This window comes from Pseudophryne corroboree, chromosome 2 (genome assembly GCF_028390025.1).
Source record: "Pseudophryne corroboree isolate aPseCor3 chromosome 2, aPseCor3.hap2, whole genome shotgun sequence".
In the NCBI taxonomy this organism is placed as follows: domain Eukaryota; kingdom Metazoa; phylum Chordata; class Amphibia; order Anura; family Myobatrachidae; genus Pseudophryne; species Pseudophryne corroboree.
The window spans coordinates 508,079,056-508,096,142 of NC_086445.1; the positions used below are offsets into that span (position 1 = coordinate 508,079,056).

General features: G+C 43.5%; 1 protein-coding gene across 2 annotated transcripts in view; it reads right to left on the minus strand.

The window, feature by feature from the left end:
• The window catches only part of MED13 (mediator complex subunit 13), a 411,382-nt gene that overhangs the window by 80,308 nt on the left and 313,987 nt on the right, over positions 1-17,087 (minus strand). For both annotated transcript variants that reach the window (XM_063954032.1, XM_063954031.1), the window contains exons 15-16: positions 2,112-2,308; positions 917-1,842 (exon numbers count right to left, since the gene is read on the minus strand). In XM_063954032.1, the coding sequence (XP_063810102.1) occupies positions 917-1,842; positions 2,112-2,308 (1,123 nt within the window). The remainder of the gene's footprint in view (positions 1-916; positions 1,843-2,111; positions 2,309-17,087) is intronic.

Genomic DNA, 17,087 nt, shown 5'->3' on the forward strand with positions numbered 1-17,087 from the left:
ATCTTCTAGTGAGTAGGTCTGCTTCTCTCCCCTCAGTCCCACGTAGCAGAGAGTCTGTTGCCAGCAGATCTCTCTGAAAATAAAAAATCCTAACAAAATACTTTCTTTCTTAGCAAGCTCAGGAGAGCTCACTAAGGTGCACCCAGCTCGTCCGGGCACAGATTCAAACTGAGGTCTGGAGGAGGGACATAGAGGGAAGAGCCAGTGCACACCAGTATCCTAATTCTTTCTTAAAGTGCCCTGTCTCCTGCGGAGCCCGTCTATTCCCCAAGGTCCTTACGGAGTCCCCAGCATCCACTAGGACGTTAGAGATATATATATATATATATATATATATATATATATATATATACACACACACACACACATATAACGTATATATATATATATATATACATACACACACACACACATACATATTTATATATACATACATAAACACATACTAAACACGCATACATACACACGTTTTCGCACAGCAGTCGATCAGGTCTAAACTGCGCATGCCAGGCAGCTGACAGCCATCTCAGCCCTGCAATCGCCTCTGCCTGACTGACAGCCAGAGGCGGGAGGGGGCGGGCCAGCAGCGTTTGCCCACCGTTTTAGGGGAGCGGTCCGGCAAACGCAGATGTGCTTGGAACATGCGGGGGTGGGGCCGCGGCAGCTGCGTTACATCACAAGCAGCTGCTGCGACCCGGACAGCGACGAGTAGCTCCCTGCCAGCACGTAAGAGCTGTGCTGGTAGGGAGCTACTCGTCAAGTAAAAAAAGCATCGCCGTTGTGCGATGCTTTTGTACTTGTGCGGCGGAGCAGAGCAGACATGCGGGGCGGACTAGCTATGATCAAGTCTGGATTAGGCTGAGAGAGAGAGACAAAAGAGAGAAACAAAACACAAGAACACATCACAGGTACTCACCATTTCTTCTAGACCAACAGTGTAAGCAAGAACTTCTCACAAGTGCTTCATCAACTTTGCCTCCAGACATATTATCCATAAACTGTCGGCCGTGCTCCAGTGCCAGGTAGCAATCATTACAACAGTCCTGTTCTTCAACACGTGCTGCATAACTCACAATGCTGGTTTTGGCTATGGGCTCTTCTGCCATAATTCCAAACGGAGAGAATAAATTAGTGCACTGATCATGTAGTAGTAGTATCAACTCATCTGGCATTTTATCAGGATCCTTTAATATCCCATGATCTGTTCCTGCAGCTCTTATGGCATCAAAGCGTTTTTCCACCTCTTTACCACAATCTGTATGTCGACCAATGATATCCAACTCATCCTCCAAAAATAAGCCAGAGTTGTTGCCGAACTTTCGATTCATCACTGCACTAAACCCACATGTACAACGGTACTGTATTTCTTGGGTAGGATCAGGGATATACACGCCAACATCAGCTCCTTTAATGTTCATGTTGCATACACAGATACAGCAGCTGTCAAAATTGCAATCCTTGAAAAGATTCATCACAGATTCTGAGAGAATAAGGTTGACATAAAGGCTATGGGCCTCTGGGATTGATGGAACAGTTGCTGGTTCTACAGAGTTCAAAGGCCGGCATGTTGATGGTGTGGATGCTGGAGAGTACAAATCTGAGTTCTCATATTTTACAGACCCCTGAACACTGGCTGGTCCACCACCTGCTCTTGGAGTACGGGGCGTTCTTGGGGTTCGTGGAGTAGGAGCGGAAAAGCGAGGTGTGGCAGGAGAAGGAAGGATGCCTGCTCCTCCATTGCTTGGAGGGGCACTATTTGACATCCCAAACGGTGTATGCGTTTGTGGTGTGTAGCTTTGAACATATTCTTGATCAATTGCACTGCTGACACTAGAAATATTCCTGAGGGAGAGAGGATAAGGAAATAGTCTGACTCCAACATGTTATTTCAGTAATTACAAATAAGAAGGTACAATATACCCAAAGTAAAATAATTCACACTTTATATTAACCACAAATTAACTGCAAATTTAAGGAAAATTCAATAATTACAATGTAATCAATTAGCTTCTTATTGGATCTACTACTCTCTCCAGCATTTGTATACGTTAAGTTTACCAGCATAATATTAAAGTTACAATGGAAGAGTTCGCCATGGGAATAAAACATACCCATCTTTGATGAAAGGCATTGTAGGTACAGGTGGAAGGAGGTCTAGTTTCCCTACTGTCCAACTGGGACGGTAAATGCAGTCATCTGGCAGTTTGATGGGTGGCAAACATTGGCTAGGTAGAGTTCTTAAAGGAGCAAACATGGAGCACCCCACCATCCCTTGACATGTTTCCAGTTTGTATACATAGGAAAAATCCTGTTCAAAAAAGACTGTGTTAATTGTGACATTTCACACAAATCATTCAATTCTTTTGCATCTGTCATCTCATCATCAATGTTTATGACAATTATTACCAAAGTACCCTAAAGTTCGGTTCATTCACTTGTTATTAAAGTTACTTGCATAGCCATTTATATATCCCATCATTGTTATTCCAGAACATCAGCACCTAGGAAAAAAATACATATATATAAAACTGCAGCTGCTCAGTGATAATATCCTACACAATGGGGGTAATTCTGAGTTGATCGCAGCAGGAACTTTGCTAGCAGTTGGGCAAAACCATGTGCGCTGCAGGGGAGGCAGATATAACATGTGCAGAGAGAGTTAGATTTGGGTGGGTTATTTAGTTTCTGTGCAGGGTAAATACTGGCGCTTTATTTTTACACTGCAATTTAGACTGCAGATAGAATACACCACACCCAAATCTAACTCTCTCTGCACATGTTATATCTGCCTCCCCTGCAGTGCACATGGTTTTGCCCAACTGCTAACAAAGTTCCTGCTGCGATCAACTCTGAATTACCCCCTATATGAGTAGCACTGCTTAACAACGGAAAAATCTGGTCAAAAGGGTAAGCACATCATGGGGAGAGGAATTTATTATTATTATTATTTTTTTTAAATCTAAATATCTAAATACATCCTCTGTAGAGTATTCATAACATCACATATCTTGTCTTTCTTTAGTCTCACACCCTCCTGACACTTGGCCAACTTTGTGGGGTATCATCATACAACCCATTAAGAACCTAGCAATATGGTGGACCATTATGCAATAGGTAGCATCTATCCTTGTGTATCTATGCCTATTTCCCTATAGATTGTAAGCTTGCGAGCAGGGCCTTCCTACCTCTATGTCTGTCTGTTTTTACCCAGTTTTGTTCTATTACTGTTGTTCTAATTGTAAAGCGCAACGGAATATGCTGCGCTATATAAGAAACTTAATAAATAAATAATAAAATAAATACAAAAAAAATGGATTTCATAGCTCTACAACCAGACACGTATTAAAAGTTGGTTTACTTTCCTTTGTCCATACAATTGAATTCATTGTTCTGTGATGCACTGTCCAAAACTGAATGAGAGAGTTATGTCATCTGCAGACTATTTATCCTCTGCCTAAATTGGGTATGGCTAAATGGGAGTCTACGTAAGGTGAGGTCATCACTATACGCTGCTTCTTTTAAGATGTGTATAAATAGGAAATACTGCATTGACCATAAGAACAGCGTGGACTATGGAGGCAGTACTTCTGTGCTAGTCTGGAAATTCCTTTGCTATGTACAGTGCACTATTGCAGAATCCTCGGAATATTATAGTGACCCTACAACACATTTTCAGGTTTTGTATGATTTGTAAAAGGAGTGCATCAATAAAAGTCTTTCACAAGCAAATAAATATATCCATGCAGTCTGGCACTAGTCTAATCGTACACTGAGAACTTTCTAACAATGTCTTACATGATTATACGTTATTTAAAGGAGAATTTTATTCAATATATTTAAATGTATTGTATCTCAAAAATTCTCATTTTCTCCTGCCACTTAAACATTATATGGTCAGGCTCAATCCCCACTTCACTGTCCTTAATGTCAAGTGTCTATCTCACTGCTGGTACTCATCAACCCAATACTGGTTTGAAGCGACAAAGCATAAGGACTCCTCAATGTTTGACTCTTGCTACTTCGGCCACATCCAAAGAGGTTAATGCAGAATCAGACCCTCCAACGGATGCAAGCAAGAGACAACTGAGCTTTCTGGGGGAACTAGCCCTTGAAGATTTCGCAAAGATGATCTTACGCCGACAGAGAATACAGAATTTGGGATGGTTACGCTATGCCTGTGAAACTTGAGTGGGCTTATATCGCGATCTTGGTTATTGGCATTCAGTCTCCTCTTCAGAAACCGCCTGTTATGGACTCATTCCAGGGCTTTGTGGGCAGGTACCTAGCTGCAACCACCAAGATCCTACATTTGACCCTTCTTGATTAGTCTCGGTACCACGAAGCCACCACATTTTCTCAATTATGTGATTGGTTTCTTTCGCCTCACTCTAAGCCATGGGTGGATCTGGAACATGCCCTCCTCCATGATTTCCCTCTTCCAGACATTCTCTCGCTGCCGCGGCAACTCCGCCCCCAAACCTCACTGTCCCCAGCAGCTGTTCTCCACACCCCGATTCTCGATCTTAAGCACTCATCCCATTTTGATCTCACCCTCCCTACTAAGAAGGTTTCCCTTCAGGCGTTGAACAGGTCAATGACACATCTTAATCTCTCCTTTTGGATGTTTAGGCATTGAGCACCTAGCAGATTTTCTCCCCAATATTATAATTTACTGACCTTGCTGCTGAACGTAACTTGGGCCCATCATCCTGGTTTTATTATTTTCAACTTGCTACGTGAATACAGTTGGCGCTAACTTCGCTTTATTTTGGACTACCCCGGATAATATCTTGAGTAGACTGACTAAATCCTCCTCTCATGGTGCCATATCTTTCTGGTATGTTTTGTGGTCCCCTCCAAACTCAACGGTTAAATCCTCTGTTCAACTCAAATGGGAGACTGACCTTCAGCGTACCTTCACCCTTAAGCAGTGGTAATTTATCCACCTCTTCTTCTCCCTATTTAAATAAACCAATCACAATGAAATGCAGGTTAAACTGTTGAATGGACTATCTAATCCCCTCTAAACTACATATGATATAGCCTGCTACTTCCAAACTTTGCTGGTGTCTGTCATTCTGATGGTACTATTTTTCATGTCTTTTGGGAGGGCCCCATTTTGCTTCCTTTCTGGAGGGAAGAGTTTGCCCTTGTTCATGCTATTCTAGGCCTCAAACTAACCCCAGATCCCTCTTTAGCCCTTTTTCATTGGTAACCTAGCACTGTCGGCAAATCCGCCCATTATGTCATTGGTCACATTTTAATATCTGCTAGGGCCACTATTTCTCTGCATTGGAAATCCCCTTCTCCATTTGAGAAAGTTATAACCAAAATTCAATTCCATTTGACAGAGAGACTATTCTACGGCCCTCTTTTCTCCCATTGAGAAATGGCTTCCGTGGAACATATATATCAGATTCTAAGGGTGCTGCACCCACATTTTCTACTCCCCGAGTCATCTATTGTGCAAAAAGGCACATTAACTCCCTGTTAAAAGTTCAGAGAGGGGAAGAAAAAAAAAAAAAGGATTTATGGTACACTTACCATGGTTAAATCTTTCTGCGAGGTACACTGGATTCCACAGTGAATACATTGGGGTGTAGAGTCGGATCTTGTTCCGAGGTACCAACAGGCTAAAGATTTGACTGTTCCCAGTATACACTGCACCGCCTCCTCTATAACCCTGCCTCAGGCACTGGAGCTCAGTTTTGTTAGCCAGTCCAGGTAAAAGACGGCAGATGTTAGTCACATAGAACCACATTCTCACGACAGGAAAATTGACCAGCGGCTAATGCCATACAAACTCAAAGAAGCCAAGTGCGTCAGAGTGGGCACCCTGTGGAATCCCGTGCAACTCACAGAAAGAGATTTAACAATAGTAAGTCTACCATAAAATCTCCTTTTCTGCAGCAGGGCACACTGTGTTCTACAGGGAATACATTGGTATGAGAACTCGGCGTCCAAAGGAAGAATTCTGGGAGGCGGAAGTATCAAAGGCATAGAACCTAATGAACGTGTTCACTGAGGACCACGTAACCGCCTTGCACAAATGTTCTGCGGACGCGCAACAGCGGGCCGCCCAAGAGAGTCCAACTGAGTAGAATGGGCAGCAGGAGCTGGAGGTCCATCCTGCGCATAGGCTTGTGCAATCACCATTCTATTCCATCTGGCCAAGGTTTGATTATTCGCAGGCCAGCCACGTTTGTGAAAAACAAAAAGCACAAAAAGGGTATCTGACCTCTTGATAGAGGCAGTCCTCTCCACATAAATACGGAGAGACCTAACCACATCCAAAGACCGCTCACTGGAGGACAAACCAGAAGAGATAAAAGCCAGAACCACAATCTCTTGATGATGGAAAGATGACACCACCTTAGGTAGCTATCCGGGGCGAGTTCTAAGAACTGCCCAATTACGGTGAAAAATCAGAAAGTGTGGACGACAGGACAAAGCGCCTAAGTCCGACAACCTCCTAGCAGAGGCAATAGCCTGCAGAAACACGACATTAAGCGTAAGACACTTAAGGTCCACAGACTCAAGCGGTTCAAATGGAGACTCTTGTAGGGCATTTAAGACAACAGACAGATCTCATGGAGCCACAGGAGGGACATAGGGAGGCTGAATCCGTAAAACACCCTGAGTGAAAGTATGAATGTCAGGAATAAACAATTTTTCTCTGAAGCCACACCGACAAGGCAGATATATGAACCTTGAGGGAGGGCAGACAAAGGCCTAAATCTAGGCCTTGTTGCAGAAAAGCCAAAAGCCTGGAAGTTCTGAACGAATAGGCATCATAACTCTTAGCAGCACACTATGTAAGAGTTCCAGAAATTTAATAAATCCGTGCAGAAGACGGTTTGCAGGCCTTTAAGATGAATAACCGCCTCAGAGAATCCCTTGGCCCTCAGGAGTGAAGCTTCAAGAGCCATGCCGTCAAAGCCAGTCTGGCCAGGTCTGTATAGACACAAGGGCCCTGAACGAGGGGGTCTGGGCATTGAGGAAGTAGAAGAGGACGCTCAATCGATGAGAACCAATGCCGTCTGGGGCACGCTGGAGCGACTAGAAGTAGTATTTCTCTTTCTTGCTTGAACTTCCGTAGTACCCTGGGTAGGAGTGACACCGGATGGAACACATGGCAGCCGAAAGTTCCATGGAACGGTCAATGCATCCACGAATGCTGCTTGATGATCCCTTGTCCTTGATCCAAAGACCGGAACCTTGTGATTGTGTCGAGACGCCATCAAGTCTACATCTGGTAGGCCCCACTTGTCCACTAGGAGTTGAAAGACTTCCAGATGAAGACTCCACTCTCCGATGTGAACGTCCTGATGACTGAGGAAATACGCTTTCCAGTTGAGGACTCCAGGAATGAACACTGCCAATATTGCTGGCAGATGTGTATGGCACCCAGCGCCTGAACCAGCAGCTAAAACTTCCCCCTCAGGTAAATCTATGGTGCCAGCACTGCAGGATGCAGAAGCGCCTTGTGTGGCAGACATTATAGGGAATCGAGCGTGACAGTACAATATAGCCAGACAAACACAATACCTAAAAATAACCGCGTGATATGCGACATTAAATACAGGGCACAGACAGAGGATTTAAGCAGTATGAGGTGACTGAAATACACAGTAAAAAATACCCAACTGTATATACTGTGTAGATACGTATATATATATATATATATATATATATATATATATACACACACACACACACACACACACACATACATACATATATACACACATACATACACAGCTCAAAAAAATAAAGGGAACACTAAATTAAAACATCCAAGATCTGAATGAATGAAATATTATTAAATACTTTGTTCTTTTACATAGTTGAATGTGCTAACATCACACAAAAATTATCAATGGAAATAAAATGTATTAACCCATGGAGGTCTGGATTTGGAGTCACACAAAATTAAAGTGGAAAAACACACTACAGGCTGATCCAACTTTGATGTAATGTCCTTAAAACAAGTCAAAATGAGGCTCGGTAGTGTGTGTGGCCTCCAAGTGCCTGTATGACCTCCCTACAATGCCTGGGGATGCTCCCGATGAGGTGGCGGATGGTCTCCTGAGGGATCTCCTCCCAGACCAGGACTAAAGCATCCGCCAACTCCTGGACAGTCTGTGGTGCAATGTGGCGTTGGTGGATGGAGCGAGACATGATGTCCCAAATGTGCTCAATTGGATTCAGGTCTGGGGAACGGGCGGGCCAGTCCATAGCATCAATGCCTTCGTCTTGCAGGAACTGCTGACACACTCCAGCCACATGAGGTCTAGCATTGTCTTGCATTAGGAGGAACCCAGGGCCAACCGCACCAGCATATGGTCTCACAAGGGGTCTGAGAATATCATCTCGGTACCTAATGGCAGTCAGGCTACCTCTGGCGAGCACATGGAGGGCTGTGCGGCCCCCCAAAGAAATGCCACCCCACACCATTACTGACCCACTGCCAAACCGGTCATGCTGGAGGATGTTGCAGGCAGCAGAATGTTCTCCTTGGCGTCTCCAGACTCTGTCACGTCTGTCACATGTGCTCAGTGAGAACCTGCTTTCATCCGTTAAGAGCACAGGGTGCCAGTGGCGAATTTGCCAATCTTGGTGTTCTCTGGCAAATGCCAAACGTCCTGCACGGTGTTGGGCTGTAAGCACAACCCCCACCTGTGGACGTCGGGCCCTCATACCACCCTCACGGAGTCGGTTTCTGATCGTTTGAGTAGACACATGCACATTTGTGGCTTGCTGGAGGTCATTTTGCAGGGCTCTGGCAGTGCTCCTCCTGTTCCCCCTTGCATGAAGGTGGAGGTAGTGGTCCTGCTGCTGGGTTGTTGCCCTCCTACGGCCTCCTCCACGTCTCCTGATGTACTGGCCTGTCTCCTGGTAGCGCCTCCATGCTCTGGACACTACGCTGACAGACACAGCAAACCTTCTTGCCACAGCTCGCATTGATGTGCTATCCTGGATGAGCTGCACTACCTAAGCCACTTGTGTGGGTTGTAGACTCCGTCTCATGCTACCACTAGAATGAAAGCACCGCCAGCTTTCAAAAGTGACCAAAACATCAGCCAGAAAGCATAGGAGCTGAGAAGTGGTCTGTGGTCACCACCTGCAGAACAACTCCTTTATTGGGGGTGTCTTGCTAATTGCCTATATTTCCCACCTGTTGTCTATTCCATTTGCACAACAGCATGTAAAATTGATTGTCAATCAGTGTTGCTTCCTAAGTGGACAGTTTGATTTCACAGAAGTGTGTTTGACTTGGAGTTACATTGTGTTGTTTAAGTGTACCCTTTATTTTTTTGAGCAGTGTGTGTGTATATGTATGTATGTATGTATATATATATATATATATATATATATATATATATATAAAAACAAAGAGACCCTGAGGCACCTAGCCCCCCAGGGTACAGAATATAGTGATAGCAAGTAGTGTGATACACGAGAATGAAATCCACACAGCAGCTACAGGCACACTCAGTCACAGGTATAATGCATAAGTTATTACAGATAAACCATAAATCTGCACTGGACAAGTAAAACTACACACACACACACACATATATATATATATATATATATATATATATATGTACACACACTATATATATATATATATATATACACACATACACACACAGGTTGAGTATCCCATATCCAAATATCCCGAAATACGGAATATTCCGAAATACGGACTTTTTTGAGTCAGAGTGAGATAGTAAAACTTTTGTTTTTTGATGGCTCAATGTACACAAACTTTGTTTAATACACAAAGTTATTAAAAATATTGTATTAAATGACCTTCAGGCTGTGTATATAAGGTGTATATGAAACATAAATGAATTGTGTGAATGTAGATACACTTTGTTTAATGCACAAAGTTATAAAAAATATTGGCTAAAATTACCTTCAGGCTGTGTGTATAAGGTGCATATGTAACATAAATGCATTCTGTGCTTAGATTTAGGTCCCATTGCCATGATATCTCATTATGGTATGCAATTATTCCAAAATACGGAAAAATCCGATATCCAAAATACCTCTGGTCCCAAGCATTTTGGATAAGGGATACTCAACCTGTATATATATATATATATATATATATATATATATATATATATATATATATATATATATATATATATATATATATATATATATATATATATATATATATATAATAAGAATTTACTTACCGATAATTCTATTTCTCGTAGTCCGTAGTGGATGCTGGGAACTCCGTAAGGACCATGGGGAATAGCGGCTCCGCAGGAGACAGGGCACATCTAAAGAAAGCTTTAGGATCACCTGGTGTGCACTGGCTCCTCCCCCTATGACCCTCCTCCAAGCCTCAGTTAGGATACTGTGCCCGGACGAGCGTACACAATAAGGAAGGATTTTGAATCCCGGGTAAGACTCATACCAGCCACACCAATCACACTGTACAACTTGTGATCTGAATCCAGTTAACAGCATGATAATAGAGAAGCCTCTATAAAAGATGGCTCACTACAACAATAACCCGAATTTTTTGGTAACAATAATTATATACCAGTATTGCAGACAATCCGCACTTGGGATGGGCGCCCAGCATCCACTACGGACTACGAGAAATAGAATTATCGGTAAGTAAATTCTTATTTTCTCTGACGTCCTAGTGGATGCTGGGAACTCCGTAAGGACCATGGGGATTATACCAAAGCTCCCAAACGGGCGGGAGAGTGCGGATGACTCTGCAGCACCGAATGAGAGAACTCCAGGTCCTCCTCAGCCAGGGTATCAAATTTGTAGAAGTTTACAAACGTATTTGCTCCTGACCAAGTAACTGCTCGGCAAAGTTGTAAAGCCGAGACCCCTCGGGCAGCTGCCCAAGATGAGCCCACCTTCCTTGTGGAGTGGGCATTTTAAGATTTTTGGCTGTGGCAGGCCTGCCACAGAATGTGCAAGCTGAATTGTACTACAAATCCAACGAGCAATCGTCTGCTTAGAAGCAGGAGCACCCAGTTTGTTGGGTGCATACAGGATAAACAGCGAGTCAGATTTTCTGACTCCAGCCGTCCTGGAAACATATATTTTCAGGGCCCTGACCACGTCAAGCAACTTGGAATCCTCCAAGTCCTTAGTAGCCGCAGGTACCACAATAGGTTGCTTCATGTGAAATGCAGAAACCACCTTAGGTAGAAATTGAGGACAAGTCCTCAATTCTGCCCTGTCAGAATGAAATATTAAATAAGGGCTTTTATATGATAAAGCCGCCAGTTCTGACACACGCCTGGCTGAAGCCAGGGCTAACAGCATCGTCACCTTCCATGTGAGATATTTTAAGTCCACAGTGGTGAGTGGTTCAAACCAATGTGACTTTAGGAAACTCAACACAACATTGAGATCCCAAGGTGCCACTGGAGGCACAAAAGGAGGCTGTATATGCAGTACCCCTTTTACAAATGTCTGAACTTCAGGCACTGAAGCCAGTTCCTTTTGGAAGAAAATCGACAGGGCCGAAATTTGAACCTTAATGGGCCCTAATTTTAGGCCCATAGACAGTCCTGTTTGCAGGAAATGGAGGAAACGACCCAGTTGAAATTCCTCTGTAGGGGCCTTCTTGGCCTCCCACCACGCAACATATTTTCGCCAAATGCGGTGATAATGTTTTGCGGTTACGTCCTTCCTGGCCTTGACCAGGGTAGGGATGACTTCATCTGGAATGCCTTTTTCCTTCAGGATCCGGCGTTCAACCGCCAAGCCGTCAAACGCAGCCGCGGTAAGTCTTGGAACAGACAAGGCCCCTGCTGGAGCAGGTCCTTTCTTAGAGGTAGAGGCCACGGTTCGTCCGTGAGCATCTCTTGAAGTTCCGGATACCAAGTCCTTCTTGGCCAATCCGGAACCACGAGTATAGTTCTTACTCCTCTCCTTCATATGATTCTCAGTACTTTCACAAAGAGCTCAGGAGAGCCCCTAGTGTGCACCCTTCTCGTCGGGCACAGAAATCTAACTGAGGCTTGGAGGAGGGTCATAGGGGGAGGAGCCAGTGCACACCAGGTGATCCTAAAGCTTTCTTTAGATGTGCCCTGTCTCCTGCGGAGCCGCTATTCCCCATGGTCCTTACGGAGTTCCCAGCATCCACTAGGACGTCAGAGAAATATATATATATATATATATATATATATATATATATATATATATATATATATACACACACATATATATACACATACACATATGTAATTATAGATAAAACAATGCACAGCATATACTGGATGTATATCACATTATACCTGTACTTATCTAACACTATAAAATGATATGTAGAATACTTAAGTGTCTGTAAATGCACAGCCCTGATGAGACAGGCGGCTTTACAGAGAAGACAGAGCCCTGCAGTCCCGGAGATCAGCTCAGCTATTAGTGAAGATGGCGCCAAAATCTCCGTCAGGGAGTGAGGAAGAGTGAAATGCTGCTCCAGGGCTGGAACACCAGCAGTAGATGGCGTCCGAAGCTGGGGAAGGGGCTACAGGTCAGCACCTTATCCCCTATGCAGGGCCTCACTACCGGGTACTGTGGAGCCTATGTAAAACGGATTTTAGCAAATCTGACCTGTGCTCCCTGCCCTGGTGGATAGGGTCCCTATGCAGTACGGTGTCCACGCCAGCGGCGCAGTCAGTCTCCTGGGACTGCGATTTACCGGCAGGTCCCACCTGGGGGGCCCTCTTACCTTACCTCCTACCTGATGTGCAGCCATGCGATCCTGGAGAGCGTCAGCGGTGGTGTGCCTGATGACCGGTGCTAGTCCACATTGTGGGTCCCAACACAGTAGAAACAGCTAGCCTGTCTAGATGACCAACTCCAGAAAAACCAAGGCTAGGGCCAAACCAGTATCCGCAGAAACCAGGAGCAAAGTAAGGAACTGCACTAAAATGCGATTAGGGTTCTAACACATTGCTGCTGAGGAAGTGGGTGTACTACAGAATTCCACTTAAGCAAATTACTAAGAATATACAGACAATCCCAGAGCATTTCAAGTTTAACTTGAGTAAATAGTGTCATGACAACTTCCAAATTAATAATTTATTTATAAAAAAAAGGGGGGTAATATGCATGAAGTGACAAACTTATGGATATACAGGTTGACTATCCCAGATTTAAAATGCTTGGGACCAGAAGTATTTTGGATATTGGATTATTCTGTATTTTGGAATAATTGCATACCATAATGAGATATCATGGCGATGGGACCCAAGTCTAAGCACAGAATGCATTTATGTTACATATACACCTTATAAACACAGCCTGAAGGTAATTTTAGCAAATACTTTTCATAACTTTGTGCATTAAACAAAGTTTGTGAACATACACACAATTCATTTGTGTTTCATATACACCTTATACACACAGCCTGAAGGTCACTTAATACAATATTTTTAATAACTTTGTGCATTAAACAAAGTTTGTGTCCATTGAGCCATCAGAAAACAAAAGGTTTCACTACCTCATTCTCACTTAAAATAAATTTCCTTTTTTTTTAAATATTCCATATTTCGGAATATTTGGATATTGGATACTCAACCTGTACTAAAATAGAGTTTCTCCAAAATTGAGAAAAAGTACCTAATACCGGTATACGAAAAATGACATACAAAACAAACAAAAACATTCAAATAAAAGTTCACAGGGGATACGCCTAGGCGGTTTACTCACACTGCTCGCAATGAATATAGTACAGCAAATATTGTAGTTTTTAATACTATCGTAGGTCACACTTACCTTAATAAAGGGGTAATGTTCCAATAGTATTCGATAGATGTACACTACCGTTCAAATGTTTGGGGTCACCCAGGCAATTTCGTGGTTTACATGAAAACTGACTGACTTATCAAATGAGTTGCAAAATGAATAGAACATATAGTCAAGACATTGGCAAGGTTAGAATAATGATTTTTATTTAAAATAATCATTTTGTCCTTCAAACATTGCTTTCGACAAAGAATGCTCCTTTCGCAGCAATTACAGCATTGCAGACCTTTGGCATTCTAGCAGTTAATTTGTTGAGGCAATCTGTAGAAATTTCACCCTACCCTTCCTGAAGCACTTCCCACAAGTTGGATTGGCTTGATGGGCACTTCTTGCGTACCATACGGTCAAGCTGCTCCAACAGCTCAATGGGGTTGAGATCTGGTGACTGCGCTGGCCACTCCATTGCAGACAGAATACCAGCTGCCTGCTTCTTCCCTATATAGTTCTTGCATAATTTGGAGGTGTGATTTTGTCCTGTTGGAGGAGGAAATTGGCTCCATTCAAGCGCTGTCCACAGGGTATGGCATGGCGTTGCAAAATGGAGTGATAACGTTCCTTATTCAAAATCCCTTTTACCTTGTACAAATCTCACACTTTACCAGCACCAAAGCAGCCCCAGACCATCACATTACCTCCACCATGCTTGACAGATGGTGTCAGGTACTCTTCCAGCATCTTTTAACTTGTTCTGTGTCTCACAAATGTTCTTCTGTGTGATCCAAACACCTCAAACTTCGATTAGTTTGTCCACAACACTTTTTTCCAATCTTCCTCTGTCCAATGTCTGTGTTATTTTGCCCATATTAATCTTTTCCTTTTATTGGCCAGTCTCAGATGTTTTTTTTCTTTGCCACTCTGCCTAGAAGGCCAGCATCCCAGAGTCGCCTCTTCACTGTAGACGTTGACACTGGCATTTTGCGGGTACCATTAATGAAGCTGCCAGTTGACGACCTGTGAGGAATCCATTTCTCAAACTAGAGACTCTAATGAACAGGTCTTCTTACTCAGTTGTGCACCGGGGCCTCCTACTTCTCTTTCTACTCTGGTAAGAGCCTGTTTGTGCTGTTCTCTGAAGGGAGTAGTACACACCGTTGTAGGAAATATTCAGTTTCTTGGGAATTTCTCGCATGGAATAACCTTAATTTCTAAGAACAAGAATAGACTGTCGATTTTCACATCAAAGTTCTCTTTCTCTGGCCATTTTGAGAGTATAATCTAACCCACAAAAGTGATGCTGCAGATACTCAACTAGCTCAAAGGAATGCCAGTTTTCTAGCTTCTCTAACGAGCAAACCTGTTTTCAGCTGTGCTAACATAATTGCACAAGGGTTTTATAATCATCCATTAATTTTCTAACGCGATTAGCAAACACAATGTACCATTAGAACACTGGAGTGATGGTTGCTAGAAATGGGCCTCTACACACCTATATAGATATTCCTTTAAAAACCAGACGTTTGCAGCTAGTATAGTCATTTGCCACATTAACAATGTATAGAGTGTATTTCTGGATTAATTTAATGTTATCTTCATTGGAAAAAAAAAAAACAGTGGTTTTCTTTCAAAAATAAGGAAGTTGTCTGGGAGATCCCAAACTTTTGAACGATAGTGTTTAGTACTTGGTTGGCTGACCACCGTAGGAGTCATAGAATTGGTTGTATCAGTACAATCTTGAACATTCAGTGTGGATTATGTTTTTTTTTTTTTAATAAAGTAATTTTTATTCAATAATATGTAGATTGAGTTACAGACATTGCATATCAACGGCATATCACATCATCACATTAATCACATCTTCGTTTACATACATTTTGTCAGCCCGTCTGAACTTGCAACATCTGCAACCAGTATATAAATCAACATATCCGTTTTTTAATTTTTACCCTTAAACTAACCCACAAAAGGGTACATAAAAATAAAAATAAAAAGAAATAAGAAACATAGGAAGAACATAGTGAGAAATAGTCATCTGAACTAGGACCTTATCAGTCGCATATGTATTAAGGCAAGCCCGCAGAGCTGCGCTGTCAGCCTTTTAGACATACATCATTATATATTAGATCAGTGGCACAATAGCTCTTCGGTATCCTCTATGATTGAGGGACTAGGTGGGAGTGGGGAGATTCCAGCCAGCGAGACCAAATTCTTTCAAACTTGGCCGCTGCGTTCTGTTTCATATAAATATATCTTTCCTTGAGTATTGTGTCGTTAACCAAGGTCTTGAGTGCAGAGATTAAAGGACCGCTAGGGGCCATCCAGAGTCTCGCAATGCACACCTTAGCCAAGGCACATACATTGCGAGCATATAGATCGACCGGGCCAGTCTCAGAAGTAGAGCCTCCTATCCCCAAAATACAGAATTGTGGGGTAAGCAGTCCGCCAGTCACTCCAGTACTCTCCAGCACCGATCTAACCCCCGACCAGAACACCCGTAGTCTTGGACAATCCCACACCATATGCCAAAATGTTCCCATATCCGCCTCGCACTTAGGGCAGAGACCAGATCTGCCAGTCCCAAAAGAGGCCAGTCTAGCTGGAGTCATATATGTTCTATGTAGAATGAAGAATTGGATTTGTTGGTATCTGAGGGACTTGGTGACCGTGGCGGGGTATTCCAGAGCAAGAGCCCAGTCCTCCTCACCCATGAGACCTACATCCTCCTCCCATTTTCCACGGAGACGTGTCAGCGGGTCCGCATGGATTTTGGTGAGAAGATATCCATACGCAAGGGAAACCATCTTAGTTCGACCCAATGTAGTTACAAAGGTCTTGATGGGAAATGGGAGGATTCGCGGGGGGGAATCCGCAAACTGGGACTGGAGGGCATGTCGAAGTTGAAGGTATCTGAAAAAATATGAGTTAGGTAAGCCAAACTCATCTTTCAGTTGCTGAAAGGATTTGAGTGAGTCATTTAGGTAGAGTTGGGAAATAGAGACCACCGATCTAGGGGCCCACACCTCACGTCCAGGGCCGGATTAACAATGGGGCGGATGGAGCTGCAGCTCCAGGCCCCTCATTGAAAATAGGCCCAAAGCATCCCAGGCAGTTCAGCAAGTGGTGACAGGAAAACATTTTTCCTGTCACCACTACAGCCCATCTCACTCCCCTTCCGCCCATCCAAAATAACACCACCTAGTAATTACCCCTGCCCGCAGCCGTCCGACAGAAGCCTCTCTCTCCTATGTCAGTCCGAGTTATGACTGTCAGGACCCCGGCTGTGGATAGGCTGCGGCTGCCTGAATGCTGGAGGGCAGGGATGCGCCGCACCGATGGACCCT